The 24,305-nt window shown below is 46.4% G+C and overlaps 2 protein-coding genes across 3 annotated transcripts in view; one reads left to right on the forward strand and one right to left on the reverse strand.

The window, feature by feature from the left end:
- The window catches only part of Caf1-105 (chromatin assembly factor 1, p105 subunit), a 305,893-nt gene that overhangs the window by 111,118 nt on the left and 170,470 nt on the right, over positions 1 to 24,305 (forward strand). The window lies entirely within an intron of this gene.
- The window catches only part of LOC139767419 (LIM homeobox transcription factor 1-alpha-like), a 105,794-nt gene that overhangs the window by 12,845 nt on the left and 68,644 nt on the right, over positions 1 to 24,305 (reverse strand). The window contains exons 3-4 of one of the 2 annotated variants that reach the window (XM_071696791.1): positions 18,886 to 19,106; positions 17,732 to 17,880 (exon numbers count right to left, since the gene is read on the reverse strand). In XM_071696791.1, the coding sequence (XP_071552892.1) occupies positions 17,732 to 17,880; positions 18,886 to 19,106 (370 nt within the window). Of the gene's footprint in view, positions 1 to 17,731; positions 17,881 to 18,873; positions 19,107 to 24,305 lie in introns of both variants that reach the window. The other variant, XM_071696781.1, reaches the window with a different exon arrangement.

Below are 24,305 nucleotides of genomic sequence, written 5' to 3' on the forward strand. Positions count from 1 at the left end.
GGCGTGTGTTCTGGGTGTGCAAGTCACTAATGTGAAGCTGGGCATCTGAGCCATGAATGTGAACTGGATGTTAAATAGCGAAAGATTCCTATTCTTTGACGCAAAAATATCTAATTGCATTGGTCTCCATCGTGTGAGCAGAGTAGAAAAGGGGTGGACAAAAGGTGCAAGGAACTGAGCCACAGGGACGGAATTGTATAACAGGTGACATGACGGTAAGCATTAGCTAGGGTGTCTGGTGGGTGTGTGTGCTTGAAGGAAGTGACCTCCGGTTGATAGATCGGGAATGTGTTAGGATCGTGTTAGGTGAGACTGTGATGTAGGGAATGTTAGCGTAGGTACGTACATCTGTAATTGAGTGTGCATCATGTACTAGCGGTGTAGACTTTGCGCGTGTACTGGGAGTTTAATGTAACAAGGTTTCTGTGCAGGGAGCGAGGTACTGGCTAGGAATGTGTACTTCGAGGGAGTCAACAAGGCGTGTATGAATATCTGTTGTACTGTCTGGAGAGAGTTTTACACTCGTGGGATCCCCATCTCTTGAACATTTTAGTACTATCGTATCACCTTTTAGACTTATATATGCTGTACAGATTACACATCCTTGTACAATTGATTCATTTCATTGATCACTTATTCTACAAAAATAATTCTTTTCTTAGTTTTGAGAAGTTTCTTGCTTAATTACACGCTGTGTCTTCTGGTTGTTCTATCTCTACATCTTTTGAAGAACTGTTCACTGTCTACGTCATCAGTGTTTCTTAAGTTAGAATCTTAAAGGTTGTGGTTAGGTTACATCTCACTCTTTTTTTCTTCCACTGCTTCCACGTTTTCTTTAGGACTGTTTTCCTCTCTTAATTCTGTTATCATCTTTGATGCCCTCTTCTAGACCTTCACTGTTAGCTGTTTGTGCTTCTTTAGGTACGTTGACCAAACTTGAGAAGCATATTCTAGCTTTAGCCTTTTGTAAGATACGAATAGATTGCTGAATATTTCCTATATAATTTAATGCTATTCTAATATTTTTTCATCCGACAGTTTGTCTCCTTTACTATTCCCTTCATGATGGACCCCGACTACAGGTTAGACACGATCACAACTCCCATGTCCCTCTCATACACAGAATCCTGAAACTTATTCCTTGATAGATAACATTCTATAACTGAAGTCTTCGTTTCAGTGTGACGCATCCTCATTACTTCAGAATCATTCGAGTACAATCTTATCAACCATCATGTATCAGACCAACTTTGAAATCTATCTAGATGCCCTTGTATTTTTTTTTTCTTTCTTTTTAGCTGAAACGACAAGGCCACATCATTATATATATATATATATATATATATATATATATATATATATATATATATATATATATATATATATATATATATTCCTTAGTCTGGGCCAGGTACTCATTTTATTGACCAACCCCTAAGGATGCATGAGCAGCTGGGGCGACTGTGGACAAACTGCCGTAACTAGAATTCGAACTTATGCACTCGATCCCTGGGCGGCCCCGTGAATGCGTTACGTGCAGGAACGCTAACCGCTACACCACGTATACAATCCTTCTCGATTGTCACCTTCATGACCTTGCATCATCTGCATACATAGTCAGGCAGGAGTCCATAGCTTCAAGCAGGTCATTTACGTAAATCATGTAATGGACCGAGAATAGAACCCTGCGGTACTCCACTGCTGACCTCAAGCCTCCCATGCGTCAGTGTCAAATGCTTTCTAGCAGTCCAAATAGAATCGATCCACCCAGCCTTCTCTTTTGTCCACTACTGAACTCGCTGTCTCGTAGAAATGTTTGAGGTTCGTTACCCATTACCACTCCCTTCAGTCATTCTCTCTCTCTCTCTCTCTCTCTCTCTCTCTCTCTCTCTCTCTCTCTCTCTCTCTCTCTCTCTCTCTGCAAGATAGAGATCTTCCCAAAAAGGAAGTCATCCACTTGCTTTAATTTTTTTTGTGGTACTTCACAGGCTACCCTAATCACTGAGCTGGTCTGTGGTTCATCATCGCCTCTTCCCGGTCTCCTTTTGATTAGCCGAAATGATGTTTGCCGGTTTTTCGCGCCCTTGTCACTCTGCCTTTCTCCAGCGACATAATGAGCTTGTACTTCACGAAGTTTGTCCAATGTGTCAGCGCACAACCACAACACAAGGGTTGAAAAATCATTAGGACCATGAGCTTGGTATAGATAAAGACCCTTTAGTATTCTCATAATGTTTATTCTGAGACCTGCTCCCCACTCCGCCTCTCTGGTGTTGGAGCTAAAGAATGTTCCACTTCGAAAACACATTTGAACTTCGTCATTCAGTTCCTCGCGTATCCTTACATCATCCTCTGCAACTTTTCCCTCTGAATCCCTTACTCTAATTCGCTACTCTTTAACTGAATATTTACTCGTAATGAATTTATGGAGAAGTTTTGACCTTTTTCCTGACTTGTCCTTTATGTTCTTTTCAAAAGATATCTTCGTTTCTTCTCTCATATCTAGCTATAGTCGCCACTTGCCATCCTTACTGACTGGAGCTCCTCCTGTATCTTCGAAATCACAGCACATCTCGAAGCTCCTTTGCTTTGTGACATGTTAAACTGAACCATTCCTCCTCCTTGCTTAACCTTCCCCCTGTGTTTGAGGCTAGACATGCGCGCGCGCGCGCGCGTGTGTGTGTGTGTGTGTGTGTGTGTGTGTGTGTGAGGGAGTTATGAACTCGGGTGTTAGCCAGATTTTTGGTCGGGGGATGTTGTTTGGCTGGAAGTGTTCAGTGAGAGCTGGTAACAAGGTGAGTGAGCTTAGGCTGAGCGAGAGGCGGGAAGGGTCGGTATATGAAGTGTTGTGCTGGTGACATTAGCGAGATGGGTACACTGAGTATGGTGGTGGGTGAATGTTGGAAGTGTGTCTCTCTGGGGAGTTCCAGACAGCAAGGGGAGAAAATGACGTATATTCTAGTATGTTCCACTCCAGCAGAAACACCATCGCACCATACAGAAGAAATGTATTGAAAATGAGGACAAAGAGGTATTCTTGTAGGCCTTAAGATGAGAAGAGGAGGAGGAGACAGGTTGATGGGTATTAGGTATACAGGCGACAACACAGGCATACAAGGCTGAGGTGTTGTGTTCCGTGTGAGGCTGACAGCGTGTCACTGAGGCTCGCCTGGCCACACAACGCTGCAATCATTACTTGTCAACGGGTCATTATCCGCTGCAGCTGTACAGCAGAAACTGCTGCAACCTTCTCAAAAGTCTCGTCTCACCTTTGTTAACCAACTCATCGTTCCGTTGGCACAGTGCCTGACGCCATGCTAGCCCGCTCACTTTCATATAGTCCCAATAAGAGATAATTTTTCCATTATTATTTAGCTCATTTGTTGGGCTATTGGTTTGCGATGACCATAGTTCGTCAGGGAGGAATCCATTCCTTCTGACTGATCGTTTATATGTTTATCATGAAGAGGAATGGCACCCCAGGACTGACCCCCGCAGCACTCCACTGGTGATCTCGACTCTCATCCAGGAGGTTACCGTGACAAACGTCCTCTGTTCCCTCAAGCTGATATCATCTTCGATCCATCGTGATTATAATAGTCGACGTATCGAGCGAGGAGATGACTGGCCAGACAGCCACCTCCCCAGACGACCTCCCGCCAAGACTTATGAAGATTTCGTCTGTCGTTATCACTTGGATGGGAGACCATCATGCACGACAGACAGACAGACCTACCGAGAGCAGTCGTATGTTGAGAGAGAGAGAGAGAGAGAGAGAGAGAGAGAGAGAGAGAGAGAGAGAGAGAGAGAGAGAGAGAGAGAGAGTGTCTGGTCTTAGAATGATCATCAACACCTGAGAGAGGTGTTAAAAAAAAAAAAAAAGATGTTCGACTGGTGGTTAATAACTGGAGGCTGACGGCCTTAACTAATGATAACCCCCTGGAGTCAGTACACCTAAGCCCAAGTAAGCAAGCAGCCATCTAACCCACACACACACACTGATCATGGTGCGCCGAAGCAAGTGCTGGTGATCAGCCGCGGGATCCAGTGCAGACTTCCTTCCCTCCACCCTCACTCCCGCGCCATCCCACACCCTCCTCCCTCCCTCCCTCCCTCCTTCCTCCCTCCTCTTAAGTATCATCTCGAGCGCTTATCGAGTTCCGGTTCCGCTGTGTGTCGCTCCTTATATCCAGTTGGTCGCTTTATCGCGCTAAATGTTATCAAAATATGCTGGTGATCGCCTACGTGGTGCAGGGGGCCAGAAGGTTGATACAGTGGCCCTGGGGTCAGGCTGCTGCTGCTGCTCACCCAGGAGCAGGAACTCTCCCCCACACGACACAATACCCTCTTCATCATACTCCTCCACCAGACGAGTTTTCTTGTGCCTGCGATGTTTGTGTGATTTACGTTGATACAGAAATAGCAAGTGGCAGACAACCAGGGTATCAGGAGGGTTAATGATGGCGGCAACCCCTTTTTTTTGTTTTCTTTTCTAACTCCATCTCGGATGACTCCCGTCAGTATTTCTGTGCTCTTCACTGGAGTCTTCGTACTCTCTACAAAGTGCAGGCAAGCAAGGCTTATGGACCTGGTGGCATCCTTCCCCGTGTTCTGAAAGTGTGTGTTTCAGAACTTACACCTGCGCTTACTCGTCTCTTCCTCTTTTGTTTAAAGACCAAAACCCTCTTTTCATCTTCATGGAAACATTCATTGGTACATCCCATCTCAAAGGTGGACCGTCTTAACCCCTCTAGCTACCTTCCTTTTGCATTGACTTCTGTAAACACCAAAGTCTTAGAATCCTTCCTCAACTCCCATATTCTCAGACATCTTGAACCTCGCAGTCTTTCCCCTGATCATGATTGTGACATCCATAAGGTAGGATCTACTGGTGGTATCCTTTCCTGCCTTCCTGATGTCTGGTCATCAGATCTGAAAGACTTTCGAGAATCGTAAGTTGTATCCCTTAATATTTCAAAACGCTTTTGACAGGGTGTGGCATTTGGGTCTCATCTCCGAGCTTCCCTCTTCTGTCTTCCCTCTCCTTCTTTGTTCCGTCATATCTAGCTTCCTGTCTGGTCGAACTATCTCTATAGCTGCCGATAGCTCAACGCCTGCCCTGTCCCATATCAACAGCGATGTACCTCCAATGTTCTGTATTGTCTCCTATGGTCGTCTTCCTGTTTATAAACGGTTTCCTCTCTTCAACAGATAAACGAGTATCATTCATATGCTGACGACTCGGCACTGACTTTCTCTACTTCCTTCAAATCAGCTCCACCCTCCCTCGTTCGATCTGTATCTCGTCTCCACGCAACTTCCTCCATAAACTCACGCTTGCACAGGACTTCTCAGTGGGGGTAGACGGAACCTGGTTAAGTTGAATGCTTCCAAAACTTTTGCCTCTCTCTCTCTCTCTCTCTCTCTCTCTCTCTCTCTCTCTCTCTCTCTCTCTCTCTCTCTCTCTCTCTCTCTCTCTCTCTCTCTCACATAACTTTCCTCTTTTACTGGATCCGTAATTCCACCACATAAGTAAGTGAACATGGTGTCAAAACTACCTTGAAAACCTCGCCTTACAATAGAACTAAGTCATTCTAAGAAGAAGGAAAGAAGAAATCCTGGTTAGATGCCGTCCATTCTTGTCTGCTACACATTTGCTCTTGTTTATACAAAGGAATAATCCGTCCTCACACGGAGTGCTGCTCACACATCTGAGGAAGCTTTGTCCCCACACACACGTATACATAAAGTCTGAGTCTAAATCTTTTCTTATAGCCTTTACAACTGCAGTGTATTTTAGGGCGATAATATATGTCCTACACCATACAGCCACGTTATACACTTAACTTTACACTTTATATTTCAGGATGTATCATATAAATGCACAAAACAACTGTCATTGTGTGGGGCTTTTCAAGCATTACAGAACTCTGTCATGTATTGAACAGTTTATACCTTACTAACTGGGCACTCCATAGGGTGGGGGTGGGAAAATGGCTTTCTTGAAATGTATGAGAATGGCTGTTATGTGTTTTCAAATGGCCTTTAAGGCCAAATTTTGTAGAACTAAAATCTACCGTCATTTCTGAGTTGAATGGATACCATGAAGGTGTGGTAAGGTGGTCTTTGTTGGTCTATAAGGCCAGACTTTGGCACCCTTGCCTTTGATCCAGACCACAGAAATAAGTGTGATCTAAAAGGTAAGGATGGATTTTGGTAGCATTCAAGACTGCAGTATACATACATTATATAACCTCCATCAATTGCCTTTGACGTCTCAACTCCATGAAGAAAGGTAGCTTTGGTATACACCCCATATATAGCTTTCATCATGCAGTTATGGTATATATATAGAACCAGCATAGGGCTTATATAATGTAGCTATAGTGTATATCTATTCTACGGCTTTCATCATGCAGCTGTAGCATACGTCTAGTATATCACGTAGCTATAGTATACATCCACCGTATAGCTATCGTCATGCAGCTGTGATATACATGTTTTATGGTTCATTGTATAGGTCGAGTCAAAGGCCAGGCCATCATACCCAATGGTCGTACTGTCGTGCTCAAGGGTCGTACTGTCGTGGTCAAGGGTCGTACCGTCGTGGTCAAGGGTCGAACCATTGCATTCGAGGGTCGTATCGTCGTGCTCGAGAGTCGTACCGTCGTGGTCAAGGGTAGCATAGTAGCCGCTCGAATGATACAAATGCACGCACGCCTTTCCTGACACGAGCCTGCTTGCTGCACTACCAGGCCATTGATGCAAAAATATCACGTTTCCTCATATGTGCTTTGCTTGTGGGTACGTGATGTGGGAGGGAAGGGGAGCAGACGAGCACTTAACGAGCCAGCGGCAGTGGTGATCCGAGGGAACCCATGATTAAGAAGCTGAATCACCAGGAAGGAGTAAGGGGAAACTCCTTCAATGGATAATGATTACCTAAGTGGAAGGGAAGAAGACGCATGTCGACGAAGCTTCGCCAGATGGGTTGAGGTCACGAGCGGGGTGCCGCAGGGTTCGATTCTGGGACCATTACTCTTCTTGATCTCTGTATATGACTTGCCAGAAGGCATGTTTGCAGATGATGCAGAGATCATGAAGGAATTGGAAAGCATGAAGGATTGCGTCAACTTAGAGAGTACCGAGACGAACTTCCAAGTTGGTCTGGTGTATGGTTAATGTACTCCAGCCCATGTAAATGTAAGGTAGTGAGGATGGGCCAGGACGAAAGGCCTCGACATGAACATCATCTAGCAGGAATCAAGTTGCAGGAGTCTGTGTGTGAAAGACTTGGGAGTCGACGTTGGCCTTAACCTTCCGCTAGATTCACACTGTAGTAGAAGAGTTATGACGACCGACTTTTTGCTGGCAGATATTAGAACTGAATTCAGCTTCATGGAAAAAAGGACTGAGCGTGGTAGAATAAGAGGTCTTTGAAAACAATAAATGCTTGGATATAGACTGTTAAAGGACCGTGACACATACAAGTCTCGAGGTGTCTCCATACGTGTTGAAGAAATATATTACAAGTCAAGTTTGAACAGCCACTTGAAATGTGCGAAATGTCGCAGAAATCAGGAGATCGGGAACCTTTCTTTCGGGGGAATATGGTCCGTATGATGCTGGAAAAGATACTCAGCATGCAGGTAGATGACTGCATGCAAAGCAGGAGCTGCACAAGTGAGACACGACAGATGGAAAGGTAGGGGGGCCATACATGACGAACCTCGGAGAGATTGTCCTCCATATATGACAGAAAAGGACGAGTGAATTGAATGTGTGTCTGGACTGCCACAGAACATTTAACACTGACTCACAGGAGACTGGTAACGAGGCAGGACCTTCAAGCAGGATTAAAGGGAAGACTCTTACGATGGATAAACAATTACTTTATTGGAAGGGAACAAAGGCGCATGTCAGAGGAGCCTTCTCGAACAGTACTAAGGTCACCAGTGGTGTGCCGCAAGGCTATCTCTTGGGACCATCGCTCTTATTTATCAAAATAAATCACTTGCTTAAAAGAACTGGACTCGTCCCTTACTATGTCTGCAAACGATGCCAGGGTTGGGAGGGAAGTGGAGTGTGATGAGGATTACATCAACATAGAAGAGCACCAAGACGAGAACTCCAGAGCTGGGTGTGGCACATGATGGATAAAATTCAACCCGAGTAAATGCAAAATACTGGGGTTGGGACGTCATGAATGATGGCGGTGATATGAATATCGTGTAAGTTGCAAATGAGCTGTGGTCATGTGTGTCAAATGGACCACGAAGTCGACATTGTACCTAACTTGTCCCCAGAGAAGCTCCTACTTAGAACTGTCTTTTAGTTGATATTTGAATCGTATTTTAAGTTGTTGGTTAGGGAAAGGTTCTGCGAGCTGATCACAGTGAATTTTAGGTCAACACTAGATTATACTCGTCAAGTTCGATAGCTTTACTTGCAGAAGCGCAAAGAACTAACAGAGGAGATGCAGAGGAAGGCAGCAGGACTGGTACCAGCATTACGAGAGCTAAGTTATGGTGATGGGTTGGTTAATGGTCATAAATCTCTCCACCGTAGAGCCAGGGATGACGTTTTCTACCTCCAAGTTACTTAAGTTTGATGATGTCAGCAGCGAATTCTTCTTGGAAAAATGCAAAAATGGAATAATCAAGACACCCGTGACATGTGAAGCTAAGAAGAAAAATTACATTTTAAAGGTACAATGAAATACTATGATGAATAGTGTTGGAAAGTGGTGGATGAAAGGAATAATGTAGTTGGTGAAATGATAGAAAGGGAAGGTATACAGTTGATGTTGGGAAAGGTTCAAGAGATGAGTCCTCGCGCATGTAGCGCGAGCGTCCTCTCTCTATAGTACAAGTAGGTCATGGGGAAAGATGTTTACAGAATAAGAGCAATACTCGTGTATTCAAAATACTTCCTATACTCTCACAAGTTTGTTTTCAACTTATGACACGGAAACACCGTAAAAACAGACAAACAGAATGTATTGGTGATACATTCACAATACACTTGAGTACATTAATACCCACAACACTAAAAAATACCCTTACAGCACAATGTACACCAGTGCATGTACAACACTTACGACTAGTCATCGTTGTACCAGACTGCAGTCCACTCACAGCACCACAGTCCACTTACAAAACCATACTCTGTTCACAACATTACAGTCAGCTCACAACATTATACCACACTGGCAACACCACAGTCCACTCACAGCATCACAAGCCACTTATAACACCATACTCTTCTCACAGCATCACAGTCCACTCACAACGTAACGCACCACTCACATCACAGGCCGCTCGGAACATCACAGTCCACTCACAACGTAACGCACCACTAACATCACAGGCCGCTCAGAACATCACAGTCCACTTACAACGTCACAGGCCACCCACAACATCACACGCCACTCACAACATGACAGTCGACCCTCAAGACTCATAATCCACTCCCAGAACATCCTTTCACTCACAACATTCGGGAAGTCATAACACTCGCACGTCACACATTCTACTTGACCGTCGTGAGTCTTGCCACAACACATGAGTACACTCAGAACACTCACATTACATTTGCTGGCCGTGGCAGTACACTGGACACACTCACCACACACAGGGGAACAAGGCGGGCGTGTTGAGTGACCCAGAGGTCCTCACTGTGGCGCTGCTTCACACTCAATTTACAGCCCGTCACGCGTGTAAACACACTTCTGGTGCACAAAGTTATGTTCCTTGGCCCATCAAGTACGTCCTTACCGCCCACTGCAGTGTATCATATTCATGCCTTCCTCGAGGTGGGGCAGTTTATGTGCCTCTAAACTGAATAGTAAACTGAACGGTGAAACTGTGACTGCAGTTTTGAACGCGATAAGGAACGGTTCTGAATCACTGGATGATAGTGTAGGACCAGGGTAAATATAAGTGAGGAAAAATAACTTTTATTTATCACGTGTCGCCATGGATTTGTTTATCTATTATTTATTTATTCGCGTCTCTAATCATTTAGTTCTATTTTTTTTCCCAGTGGCTTGCCTGGGGCCCGTGGCGTGCGGTGGAGGCCAATGTGTTTCAGTCTGTGAGGCTCGCCTGATTTCTTTACTGTTCTGGGGTTATCAGGATATAGTTGTCTTGTTGGGAAATGCGATAAAAAAATGAAAAAGTTAGAAGGAAGGCAAAGGAAGTGAAAGAGCAACAATCCACCGTCGAGGCTTGTTGTGAGGGTGGGAGAGATGAGAAATGTGTGGAGATGATCCTTTAAGCTTTTCGACACTAGCTTCTTCCTCACCTGACCCAGCGAATTGCCCGTCAGGCACCAGAGTAGTTAGTGTGGTGTAACACAGCGGAGGACAGAGACCTCCAGTCTGCTACCCGGGAAGACCCCAAGATATTATTTTTGATCAGGAGTTTGGTGGGAGGGTGGTTGGCTGGCTGGCTGGTCGTGGCCTCAGTGGTCCAGATGAAGACATTATCCGCCGCACCCCAGCCTCTCTAGGGTACACTCCTCCTCCCCCACGTCCTCCCTCCCTCCCTTACTTCTACTCCTTAACCCATTAACCCCATTACCTCCTCCCTCCCCCCACATACCTATTACCGCACTTGTCTTTCGCCGCTGCTCTCGTCTTACTCCCCCTCGTCGGCCACTCACGCCCTCCTGCTGACTCAAGACAAGCAGTGCATGCAAATATTTATTTATTTGTTGTGATATGCTTAATCCCCTGTCCGTCTCGCCTGACACTCCGGCCCATTGTTCAAGTGGCTTGCCCCCTCCCTCCTCCCAGGCCGGACCCGCCCTCACACTGGAACCTTACCAACCTTGCGCTGTGTGTCTGGCAAATGATGGTATACACACACACACACACACACACACACACACACACACACACACACACACACACACACACACACACACAAATACACACACACACACACACACACACACACACACACACACACACACACACCAACACCACACACACACCAACACCACACACACACCAACACCACACACACACACACACACACCAACACCACACACACACCAACACCACACACACACACACACAACAAATACACACACACAAACTTACACACACACACACACACACACACACACACACACACACACACCATAAATACCCGCGCCACTAAGTACCTGGAGACTGAGTCAACAAACACGTATGCGAGAGACTCCGAAGGCGATAACACCGCCCAGCCACTTAGCCATCCCCGCCCTCCACACCAAGTGGTGCAGGCAGGGCTGGGTGGCGCAGTAAGTGGCGCAGTCAGGGTGGAGCAAGTGGTGGGTGGTGAGGCAAGGGATGTAGCGCCTACCGCAGCGCTGGGGGGGGGTGTGGCAGGGTGAATAGCTGTGGTAGTGTGGTGTTACGGTGGAGCAAGTGGTTGCTGTGTGCTGGTGGAGTGGTCAAGATGGATCAGGTCGTGGAACACATGGCAGTTCAGTAGGGGTTGAGGCCTTGCTTGGGTGTGTGGTGGAGGACTGGATGAGTGAGTGGTAGTGGTGGTGGTCTTGGTGAAGATGTACGTTGTGGTATAGCGATGGTGAAGCACCGATGCACCAAGTGCTGGGGAAAATGGTGAACAAACGGTGAAGAAAGTGTGGCGTGGTGACGAAGTGGAGGGTAGAACAGTGATGTAACAAGTGGTGAGGTGGTATATGGAAGGTTGTGGTCGAGGGGAGTGGAGGGAGAAAACGCGAGAAAGTTGTTGCAGCAAGTGGTTGAGTGGTGGCAGTGAAAGTGGTGGTGCTGAGGATGAAGATGTGGAGGAGGAGGTGCTGGAGAGATCGTGTAGGATGATGGAGTAATGATATAATTGGTGGTGGCGGCCAGTAAATGGTAGAGTTGTGGAGCAGGTGGTGGACTGGTGAAACCCAAGGAGTAGAATGATAGTGAGAGTGATAGTGTGATCTGTAACCCCGGTACGTCCCCCTGGGATGATGGCCTGGCCTTTTGACCCGACCCCCCTCACTGGATAGGTCAGAGGCCAGGCCGTCATGCCCAAGGATCGTACGGTCGTGTTCAAGGGGTTAAAGAGGAGACGAGATGTGAGGCCAGTACTGGAGTGTCGGGGATGTGGTGGTGTGGTGTGTGTGGCCTGATAGTTTAAAGAAAACTGTGTTAGTTGGGAATAGTAGGCTTGGGGTGGGTGGGAGGGTGTGTGTTGATGGCCCGCAGAAGATAGTGTTCGCAGGGAGGATGGAGGTGGTAATGCTAGAAGTTGTTTGTAGAGGGAGATGGGTAGTGGCCAGTGACTCTTACTATCAAGGCGGATGGTGTTGGTGGGAGGGCTTGCTCAGGGAGAGGGTGGTTAAGAATAACAGGAGTGGTAGGGTAGAAGGGTGGCAGGGGGAGGAGGGTGTGATGATGGGGGTGTAGTGGCAGCAAGGAGGAGGGGTGAGGACAAGGTACGGTGTTTGCAGGGGCTGGTGACTATAGGAGGACAGGACTGATGGTGGTCATGGGAAATTGTGGCACGGAGGAGGGTGGTGACAAGGGATGCTGATGGCAGGGAGGAGGGTAGCGGCAGGGGATGGTGGCAGGGAGGAGGGTAGCGGCAGGATGGTGGCAGGGAGGAGGGTAGCGGCAGGATAGTGGCAGGGAGGAGGGTAGCGGCAGGGGATGGTGGCAGGGAGGAGGGTAGCGGCAGGGGATGGTGGCAGGGAGGAGGGTAGCGGCAGGGGATGGTGGCAGGGAGGAGGGTGGTGGCAGAGATGTTGGTGGTCAGGATAAACAAGCCATCGTTGTCCTGGTGGCTGGAGTGGCCTCACCCGGAACCTCTACGCCCTGCAAGTGCTAAGATAAAGCTAAGCTCGTGAGCTAAGAATAGCTGAGAGCTAAGCGTATGTGTGTACACCTATACGCAGTAGTAGTCGGCCCCACGTAACATCTGTTTGTGATACAAGAATTTTTGTAACACTCGACTGTTATCCTACGTATTTTCCCCTCATACTTACATATAGCCATTGTAGATTCCCGACGATGATCGTGACACATTTCTCTTCATTTCATCCACATTTCGTCGCCCCCTGCTGGAAATTGACCGGGATCGACCTAGCATGAACCAATATCCAACGCCCATCAGCTGTCAGCGCTCCCTGCCATCACTGTTACTAGGGTAAAAGTTTATCGTGGATATCCTCAGGATTTCCAAGATTTTCAAGCTTAAATCATCCATGTTTTTAGTTAATTATTAAGTATATTTTTTTCTGTACTGCATTCGTTTGACAGCATGATGACACGGGCGGAATTCTGTACAATATGATGATATATATTATAAGATAACTCATTGGCACTACTGCACATCACTCGCTCTGTCAGCCAATCAGCGGCCATAAATCTGTCAACAGTGCGCGCAGTGTTGCCGTCACGCGGGCAGGACAGTTTGGACAGGAGTTACATACGAGATGAAATGGTTGTTGTTGTGTTTGGACAGACGGACAGACAAGGGTCATTTCGACAGGATACACAGGGAACCTCGGAGTGATAGGTGTTGCGCTGGCGCTGGAAGAGGTCTATGCTTGAATTATTTATATTTACATAAGTTTTTTTTTTGTACGGGGCGTGAAGATCAGGTATCGTGCCACTACAGTTGCTTCAAATGTCTTCGGCGGGGGAGGGTAAACAATTTTGCCGTCCGCCACACAGCTATAATACCACCGAGATCTAAAACTCATCTTGGAATTGGTGGAAAGTAAGAGTTACTAGGAAATGCATGAGCTCTCTGTGTGTCCGGTTACAAGATCAACAAAGAGGACCTAATATACACACAATTCATTGGGTTCATGCTCTTCATCTGCCTCAATGGCACACACACTATCCTCTTTACTCCCGCCCGCGCCAACACCCATAAACAAACACAAACACTCACGTACGCTCGGCCGCCCACACCATCTTTCAAGCCATCCTCGTCTTCAACATGAGCTGCAGCAGTTGCACGGACAGTGAGAGACTAAGCGCACCTGCTATTGTCGTGCAGGCTGGCCAAGTCGGGTGGTCTATACCTGTTAGGTGGTGCGTGCGTGTCCTTAAGTTATACCCATACGCAAAATTCTCCTCTCTCTCTCTCTCTCTCTCTCTCTCTCTCTCTCTCTCTCTCTCTCTCTCTCTCTCTCTCTCTGCTACGTACACATACATTGGCTCTGGCTAAGCACGCGCGCGCGCGCACACACACACACACACACACACACACACACACAAGCAGTCGTTTCTCTCTCACGTACAGAGGCCATAATGCACAACTGGTGTTCTCTCTCCTTAAGCACTCTCTCGGGACGCCAGGGCTCCTCCTCCACTGCCCCCCCACACAGTCGGTACACAGGAGGGTAAAGCGTCACACGGGGAGGTCTGGGCCAGGCACGGCTCACCTGCCCGTGTCACCAGGTTACGCAGGCAGGAGACGAGGGAGGAAGAGCCCTCACGGAATCAATCAGTCGTCCAGCAAATAACATCAAAGTCAGATCTTATGGTTGGATGTGAAGAGTTAAACTGTCAGGCTGTTTTGATGTGTATCCTCTGTTATCATCAGATGACAATGAGAGGAAACGAAGAATGAATTGTAAATAACCCAAACAAAACATACTTCAGCATTTACCACCAGGAATTTAAGATAAAGATGCAGAGCCAAAAAATAAAAAGAAAGATAAATGTGGAGGAAAAAATTACTGATCGTACCTCCGTCGACCCCCAGCCTCCCCTCGTGATCCTTGAAGACGCCAGTAGTAGTAATAGTAGCAGCAGCAGTAGTAGTAGTAGTAGTAGTAGTACGTAAATGATCCAACAATGTATTGTAGGGACCCATCATTATGCAACATCCGCTCCCGTCGCCCCCCTCCGCCCAAGAAGCACAGAGCTCATTCTCTCCGCCTTCCGCAGAAGCGTTTTGAAGGCTTAATAAAGAAAGGTCAAAGATTGGCTGGGGGTTGGTGCCACAAGACAGTGCCTTCTCAAAGCTAGAGGCACCAGTGCTTACCAGGGAGCGGTGAGTGCCAGTCAAAACAGCCGATAACCCGTGACCCCGTAGTACTGACCCCCACACCACTGCCACACCGTCCACTCAGAGATGGCTTTTATCAACGCATAATTCCCTCACTGTTGTGCCGCATTGTGCCATTTTAGTCCTGCCCTCAGAAATATTTGCCTCTCAAGTGGAGACAGACGCTGAAGGAGCAACTACCGCTGAAGGTCAAACCGGCGCTGGAGGTGAACTAGCGTCCTATCTTCGCCAGCGGCCCTTACCCGAGTTCATTCACTGCCACAGTCAGTCCTTCCTCACATTATCAGTCTTTAACCCCATGAGAGGTCGACAGTACGACCCTTCAGGGCGACGGTACAATCCATTATAACCAAGGATGGTACACTTCGTGTTCAAGGATCGTACCATTCGTGTTGAAGGACCGTACCATTCGTGTTCAAGGACCGTACCATTCGTGTTCAAGGATCGTACCGTCGTGGTGAAGTATCTTACTTTCTTTTAACTGTCGTGTTATAAGATCATGTCGTGTTCAAGGATCGTATCATCGTGCTCAAAGATCGTACCGTCATGCTCAAGGATCGTACCGTCGTGCTGAAGGATCGTACCGTCGTGCTGAAAGATCGTACCGTCGTGCTCAAGGATCGTACCGTCGTGCTCAAAGATCGTACCCTCATGCTCAAGGATCGTACCGTCATGCTCAAGGATCGTACCGTCGTGCTGAAGGATCGTACCGTCGTGCTCAAGGATCGTACCGTCGTGCTCAAGGGGTCGACTTTGCATCCGCAACTCCCCCCACCCCCTCCCCCCAGTTCCTGTCTAGTAGCAAAGATCTTCTGTCTTCCGGATCGTCTTTTCTCGATCCCTGGCACTGGCCTTCCTCCCCATCCACCGCCACGCACACCACTCAGCCGTAAATTTCCTCAATGCTCCTCTTATTCTGGCGAGGGGAGAGACGGCCCAGACCAGCGCCAAGTTCCACGACCGACCCCCCGGGCGACCGACGCGGAATCCAATGCTGAATTCAACACCCTATAAATATCGCTCAAGATCCGCAGGATGAACCGTGCCGTTGTGCTGGCTGGTGTACAGGGTAAACATGTGTAGTTGGGCGTATCGGTGGTCATGGTGGCGGAGCTGGCACCACCATTGCTGCCTGTGGTGGCTGCTGCTGCCGCTGCTTCGTTGTCGTCCTCGTCGTCTTCGTCGTCGTCCTCGTTGACGCCTTGGAGGTTAAGAAGCCCCTTGACCACTGCGATCCGCCAGCAGGACAGTACGACTCATGAGCACGCACGGCACGGCAGTATGATGTCTGAACACGATGGTACGACCCCATGATCAGAGCGATACGACACTTAACCAAGACGGTGCGGGTCCTTGAGCACGAAGGTACGACCCTTGGGAATGACAACTTGGTCTTCACCTTGACCCTTAAAGATTCGGTCAAAGGTCAAGCCATCTTACCTAAGGGTGTTGCCCTCGTGCACAAGGGCCATACCGCCGTGCTTGAAGGAGGATAGGAGACCTCACTGTAGTCTTCAGCAGCCGTAGTGTTTCCAGTAACATCAGGGATGGTAGTGACACTAGAACTTGTATAGTTGTAACTCTAATAAGGAATATCTTGATCACCTGAGGCAGTGGTGCTTGCTGCTAGCAACATCCCAGTAGCAGGAATAGTGAAAATAGCACAGGCATAACGGTAACAGCAGCGCTACAGTGGTGGTACAACGCTATAGTGGTAGTAGAGCGTTATAGTAGTAGTACAACGTTATAGTAGTAGTACGTTATAGTGGTAGTAAAACGTTATAGTGGTAGAGCGTTATAGTTGTAGTACTGCATTATAGTAGTAGTGCAGCGTTATAATTGTAGTAGAGCGTTATAGTAATGGTAGTAGCATTGTTATTCATGTTATAGTCAGTCGCTCATAAGACCGGTCGTTGTGATGATGGTTTGAGCAATGATGATGATGATGTCAGTACAGGTATGAGCTCTGGTGGCAGCAGCAGTAGCAGTGGTGGTGGTAGAGACAGTGGGAGCAGGTGTGGATGTTATGTATAATTGCTTCAAAACAAAAGATCTCGTATTTAAGCTTGGTTGTAAGCACAGCCCTACGAGAAATGGCTGGATCGACAAGAATACAACAGTATGGTGAACGGTGGCTGGGGCAGTGGCACGGAGGGCAGTGGCAGTAGCAGCAGTACGGAGGAACACTAGCAGTAGCAGCAGTACGGAGGGCAGTGGCAGTAGCAGCAGTACGGAGGAACACTAGCAGTAGCAGCAGTACGGAGGACACTGGCAGTAGCAGCACTACGGAGGACACTAGCAGTAGCAGCACTACGGAGGACACTAGCAGTAGCAGCAGTACGGAGGACACTAGCAGTAGCAGCAGTACGGAGGACACTAGCAGTAGCAGCAGTACGGAGGACACTAGCAGTAGCAGCAGTACGGAGGACACTGGCAGTAGCAGCAGTACGGAGGACACTAGCAGTAGCAGCAGTACGGAGGACACTAGCAGTAGCAGCAGTACGGAGGACACTAGCAGTAGCAGCAGTACGGAGGACACTAGCAGTAGCAGCAGTACGGAGGACACTAGCAGTAGCAGCAGTACGGAGGACACTAGCAGTAGCAGCAGTACGGAGGACAGTAGTAGTGGCAGAGGTAACAGGAGTAACGTGGGTTAGGTTCAGACAGAAGCATTAGGGGAGTCAGGTTGGTGGGCGTACCTTCCTGCAGGGTTTAGGTGACACGCTGAAGGAGGCCATGAACTGCTTTCTCTGCGCCGACGTCAGGATGGTTCTGGGTCTTTTGGGTCCCCGTCTGCCGTCCCGAGGCCTCGACCCGTCGTCCACGATAAAGTCGTCGCCCAGCGGACCTGTGTGAGGCATAGGACACGGCGGTCACCTGCTGCCTCCAGTGACACACACACACACACACACACACACAAATCATTATGAAGCAACGCTAAAAATGACTTTCCTAAGCTCCTGTTTACAGTCTGGTGTGACTTGTTAGTGATTGATCCAGTTATTATACAGGTTTACAAGTTTATATATATATATATATATATATATATATATATATATATATATATATATATATATGTATATATATATATATATATATATATATATATATATATATATATATATATATATATATATATATATATATATATGATATCATTAGTAAGCGCCTCGTTATGTAATGACTGTTTTCAGGTCATTATTTACAGTAGGGGTAATTAATATTTTCAACCTTCCAGCTGAAAATCGTTCATTATTAAACCCAGATTGATGGGGAGACCAAATGAACCCCCGCCTGGTGCTGTACACATGGAGATTGTGTGGGTCATGATGATAAACTTTATACATTGACTTCCACAAGCGCTGGACATATGGAAAATACGACTGGGGCAGTGAGTGAAATATCAGTGCTGGATATATATGTGTGCATATATATATATATATATATATATATATATATATATATATATATATATATATATATATGTATATGTATATATATATATATATGTATATATATATATATATATATATATATATATATATATATATATATATATATATATATATATATATATATTGTGTGTGTTTGTGTTCATCCTAGCACACGTTAGGACGTGAGGTACCCATTCATCGACCAATCCCCAAGGGGAAGGATGAACAGCTGGGTTGGCTGTAAGCCGGGATTCGAACCCAGGCTTCTTGATTATTGCAGTTGAACCATTTGACTGGGAAAGTGTGATCATGCCCGGGGGTGTGCGGTAGTGAGGGTCTGCTACACTAGGGAGAGTGTCCGGCTGTGGGTGGTGAGATAGCGAACAAAACTACTGGGTAATACTAACTCAGCCACTCACTCTGCGGCCCGTGTTGCTGCAGCAGGAACATCTCCTTCTCGTAGTCGGCTCTGCAGAAGAGCTGGTGGCCCCGCAGCACGTACTGGTCGCCCTTCTGCAGCACCTGGCAGCACACGACGCAGGCGAAGCAGTGCAGGTGGAAGACGAGTGACTGGGCGCGCATCACCAACTCGTGCGGCAGGAGGCGATCGCCGCAGCCCGCGCACTTCACAGAGAACAGTCTGAAGAGGGGAGATAACGCGGCCTTAGTGATGGCCAGGGCTTGTATAGTGAGGAGAGCCAGCCAACCCACCCTTGGGCAGCCAGCTGATAGATGGGGTCATAGTTAGTATAAAGTGGCCATGGTTAGTGGAGAGTGCCTTGTGGTTAAGACAAGCCCGCCTGTGGTGAGTGTGAGGAGTTTCATGGTTAGTGGAGAGTTCCCTTTTGCTTACCCGAAGCCTAGTGCCTGGTTAGTGAGTGGAGTGCATGGTTAGGGAAGCGTGCTCGGTCGTTAGCGAAGCCTAGCCGCTTGCTGGTTGGTCAAAGTCCATCCATGTAAATAAATGAGGGATACTCTGTGGTTAATGAGTCCAGTCTGTGTTTAGATCAAAGTTCAGACTTTTTAGTCGGTAAAATACCAAACACATGTACACCACAGTGGCGCCGCCAGGAAAATACTGGGTACGGCACACTCTAATCTGGAAAATATTGAATGCAGTTCGCTGGTCAGGAAAATATTGAATACAGTTCACTGCAGCCAGGGAAATATAAAACATGGTGATATCCTTCCCTGGGGGTCATGACCATAACATACAAATATCAACTCACCAGTAACATAACGCCGAGGAAAGCGACCGTACGACCCTCGAGCACGACGGTACGACCCTTGGGTGTGATGGTCTAACCCCCCTTGACCCAATCCTTAAGGTCACACCGTCTCACGAAAGTGTCGTACCATCCTGCGCAAGGGTCGTAACAACGCGTTCCGGGAGGCAACATAGTTACTAGCATGATGATAACTGTGGTCGGAGGTGCTCGGTATCAAATAACTGTGATGTAGTAACCAGCCAGCCAGCCAGCCTGTCTGTCACCCTCCTAGGTCGATGCATTGTACCTACTGTACTCTGCCCTTAGCCACGTCCCCTTCACCCACACTACTAATTGACAAGCTGTCTATGAATATGTAAAGACAATAGACATTAAAAATGATGTGGAATAAGAATCTAAGATCAGATAATGGATTCATTAAGTGATATCGTTCTGAACACTATTGATATACTCCTGTACAAAACTGGAAGACAAAAAAGGTACCATATCAAAAATTCAGTTAAGCCAATGTCTGTCGAAGTAACGCAGGCCTTACTGTGCTAAGCCATGTTGATCTGTACACACCAACACGGGAGATAGACACTGTCATCAGAGGTCACGTTGTTATACAGGAGGCCATCAGTAAGCCAGACTAGTTCTATAATCCGGTTAAGTTATACATGAGGCCATTAGTAAGTTAGGCTAGTTCTATAATCCGATGAACATACAAAATCTGGACCGCTGGTTGGTTGGTTAGTTGAGCTTTTGGTCTATCGAATGGCAGGACCTATGATTAAGGCTGTCAGCGCCAAGTGATAACTATCAATCTAAAAAATCGTTTAATCCTTCCTCCAGTGTTGAGGGTAATTCCAAGACCGTAAACACTGTCACTGCATATGTGGCCCTTGACAGAACGTTATTCACATTCAGTCTTGGCTGCACTTTATGCAGTGATGGATACAGTATGAGCACACAACATATATCTTCTCCTCATATCAGTCTCGTATTGCACTGTTGCATGGTGGTTCTCGAAAGTTATTGAAAAGATAAGATGACGAGGGAAAAAAGTCATTGTGTACCCCCTCCAGGCTGGGTGGTTATGTACAACAGAAATCATTTCACTGTGAACTGTTGCCCGGGTGAAGTAGACATTAGATTGAGGATGAGGTCTTTACGAGTGTGGGGATGAACACCAAGAGATGGTGAGGTGACACTTGCTCCACTCACACATCCCAGCATGTTGGCGTTATCATTGAGTTCCCAAAGTCCCCAGCCATAGCCTGCCAGACACCACAGTTGAGTACAATAATTCATACATGTGTAAAGTTAGTTTAGATTCATTCGTAATGATATTACTTCTTGCACTCAAGATCTTTACAGTGTCAGAAAGAGATACCGAGTTAAAGAAACATGGCTTCGATTATTTTCAGATTACTTCAGTTCCAGCTTCCTCATCAGTGTAGCATCACACTCAGTGGAGTCGACCGTTAACACTGTACGCTTCTCAGTTCTCTTCACAAATGTTAGTGATGTTCACGTTAGTAACTTGGGCAAACGCTAACAGCAAATCCTCATCATCGCTACATCATTAACCACACATCTTGCATGACCAACACCTCACTTGCCAGGGTTTCAGTTCGTCTTAAGAAAAGATATAGTTAACCAGTAGATGACACAGGGCTGAAGGTTACACCCTCAACATCCCTTGCATCGTGGTGAGACACTCTATTTCATTTTACCGTAGCTTTATGAAGGTGATGTGGTACAAACATGTACCTGGTTACGACGGGATGTACCTCACCCCTTGCGTACCTTTTGAAAGGTCGAGTTTATCGCTTCGTCAAATGTTTTACCAAGATCAAGAAACGGCGACATTACTGAACTTCCTCCAGTGGCGTCACATGACGCTTAGTTAGTTCCCTTGACCCTGAAGTTACTGTGTCATGCAGAGGCCAATCTTTTGCCTCCACTGTCACTCGCAGGTGGATATATCATCCACATGAAAGCCATATGATACGTTAACAGTCAATTTGTTTATGATTATTGAGTTGATTTACGTACAGTTTCCAAAAGTTGATGACAAGGATGTTTTAGAATATAAGGTAGATGGGAACCTGACTGTAATCACGACGAGAAAGGACACCATAAAGACGCATCGTCAGGGAGAATAGATGTGCGGGTGTGGTGCTGTCTGCTTTAGGCTGTCTGGGAAACAGCCCTGTAGCAGTAATGATACCTTTTACATTGCATTTTTGAGTCTAGTTGACGTGGTAGCATGCGAGTCCTCAGTGCAAGGCTAGGGAACACGAGCATGACAGACTGGAGTGTTAATCTGTCGTTTCACATTTGCCGTGTACGTGGCTGGCTCTGTTGTACAGAGTCTTCCCATCTGTAATGGTGACACACACCAGAGTGTGGCTCGGCTGAGACATTCACCATGGCCTCCACCTGCCTCACCACAGGCTTTCGTCTCAGTAACTTTGATTATCAGGCGAAACATCGGATTATTTTTGTCACTGCTGCTGTCTTTCCTCCTTTGCTCGTTAAGAGCCTGGTGAAGCTGTGCTCTTATACTGCGCTGATCCCTGGCAGCCACCCCTTCCTCTGACCACCCTTGGCGTCATCCCAGATGTTGCTCCAGAATGTAACACTTGTCTGTAAGTTCCTCGACCGAATCATCCCTTCTCGGCTTATCTCTTACTTATTGGTGAATTTACGTATTGAAGACGGATAGACGAAGCCAGTGTCTCAGATGACAATGTTTCCGTAGCTATAAACAGAACTATATTGTCCATTACGTTTTTTTATGTGGGTGATACACACGCGCCGATCATGGACGCATGTGCCCACATCAGTGTCGGGTCGAAGAGGAGAAAATTTAAGAACATGTTCGACAGTTAGTCACGGAAGGGGAGAGCCAGACGTCAGAATGACCCATGCTCGAGTTACTAACGCATCACGCAAGTGTGGGAGGAAGTGGCGTGTCAGGTGCTGTGAGGCCAAGCACATATATATATATATATATATATATATATATATATATATATATATATATATATATATATATATATATATATAATATTATACTTTGTCGCTGTCTCCCCCGCGTTAGCGAGGTAGCGCAAAGAAACAGACGAAAGAATGGCCCAACCCCCCCACATACACATGTATATACATAAACGCCCACACACGCACATATACATTTCAACGTATACATGCCTATACATTTCAACATATACATACATACACAGACATGTACATATATACACATGTACATATTCATACATGCTGCCTACATCCATTCTCGCCCCCACCCCGCCACACATGACATGGCACACCCCACGTGCGCGAGAGGTAGGGCTAGGAAAAGAGAACAAAGGCCACATTCGTTCACACTCAGTCTGTCATGTGTAATTCACCGAAAACACAGCTCCCTTTCCACATCCAGGCCCCACAAAAGTTTTTATGGTTTACCCCAGACGCTTCACATGCCCTGGTTCAATCCACTAACAGCACTCTCTTCCTTGCACGCCTTTCACTCTCCTGTATGTTCAGGCCCCGATCTCTCAAACTCTTTTTCACTCCATCCTTCCACGTCCATCATATATATATATATATATATATATATATATATATATATATATATATATATATATATATATATATATATATATATATATATGAATTGTGTGCATGGGTATATATGTATGTGTCTGTGTGTGCATATATATGTGTACATTGAGATGTATAGGTATGTATATTTGCGTGTGTGGACGTGTATGTATATACATGTGTATGGGGGTGGGTTGGGCCATTTCTTTCGTCTGTTTCCTTGCGCTACCTCGCAAACGCAGGAGACAGCGACAAAGCAAAATAAATAAATATAAAATATATATATATATATATATATATATATATATATATATATATATATATATATATATATATATATATATATATATATATTGTTACGAATACTCAATACTTATTCGAGCAAGGTCGCCAGTAACATATATATGTTACAAATACTATACTGATCCTTGTCTTCGCAAGGACGCTAGATTTGTTACGTTACACAACGCAGGATGACACTATCTTGATTAAAGTCATGGGATTAAACAAACACCAACGTCAGAATTACTTTCATTTACATTAACACTGAACATGAGTTTAACATTGAACATGAGTTAACATTGAACATGAGTTAACATTCCAGATAAGATTTCAAGCCAGGAGATCTCTTTCCTCTATGACAGTTTGTTCGATAACATTACACTTAGACCTGACGTGACACAGTAAACAACATCGTTACACTTAGCTGAACCTGACATGACACAGTAAACATCTTACAAACTGGGGCAGCGGTAGCTACAGGGTTCGAGACTGGGAAAGCTTACATTACCTTGCTGGGCTCGGGACTGCTGAAGGAATCGAGGCTCAGCGGGGAGTCAGAGGTTTTTATTACAGACAGGGGACTTGCGTCCCTCTTGTTACCCTATGATGCCACCCTTGATTGGTTATGGGCCTAAGGCCCAGTGGTGATTGGAGGAGGGTGGCTCCAAGTGCCACTCCTACTTGGCTGGAGGGCCACAGGTCCGTCGGTGATTGGAGAAGGTGTCATCCGTGAGACA

Source organism: Panulirus ornatus, chromosome 4, assembly GCF_036320965.1.
Source record: "Panulirus ornatus isolate Po-2019 chromosome 4, ASM3632096v1, whole genome shotgun sequence".
NCBI classification, from domain to species: domain Eukaryota; kingdom Metazoa; phylum Arthropoda; class Malacostraca; order Decapoda; family Palinuridae; genus Panulirus; species Panulirus ornatus.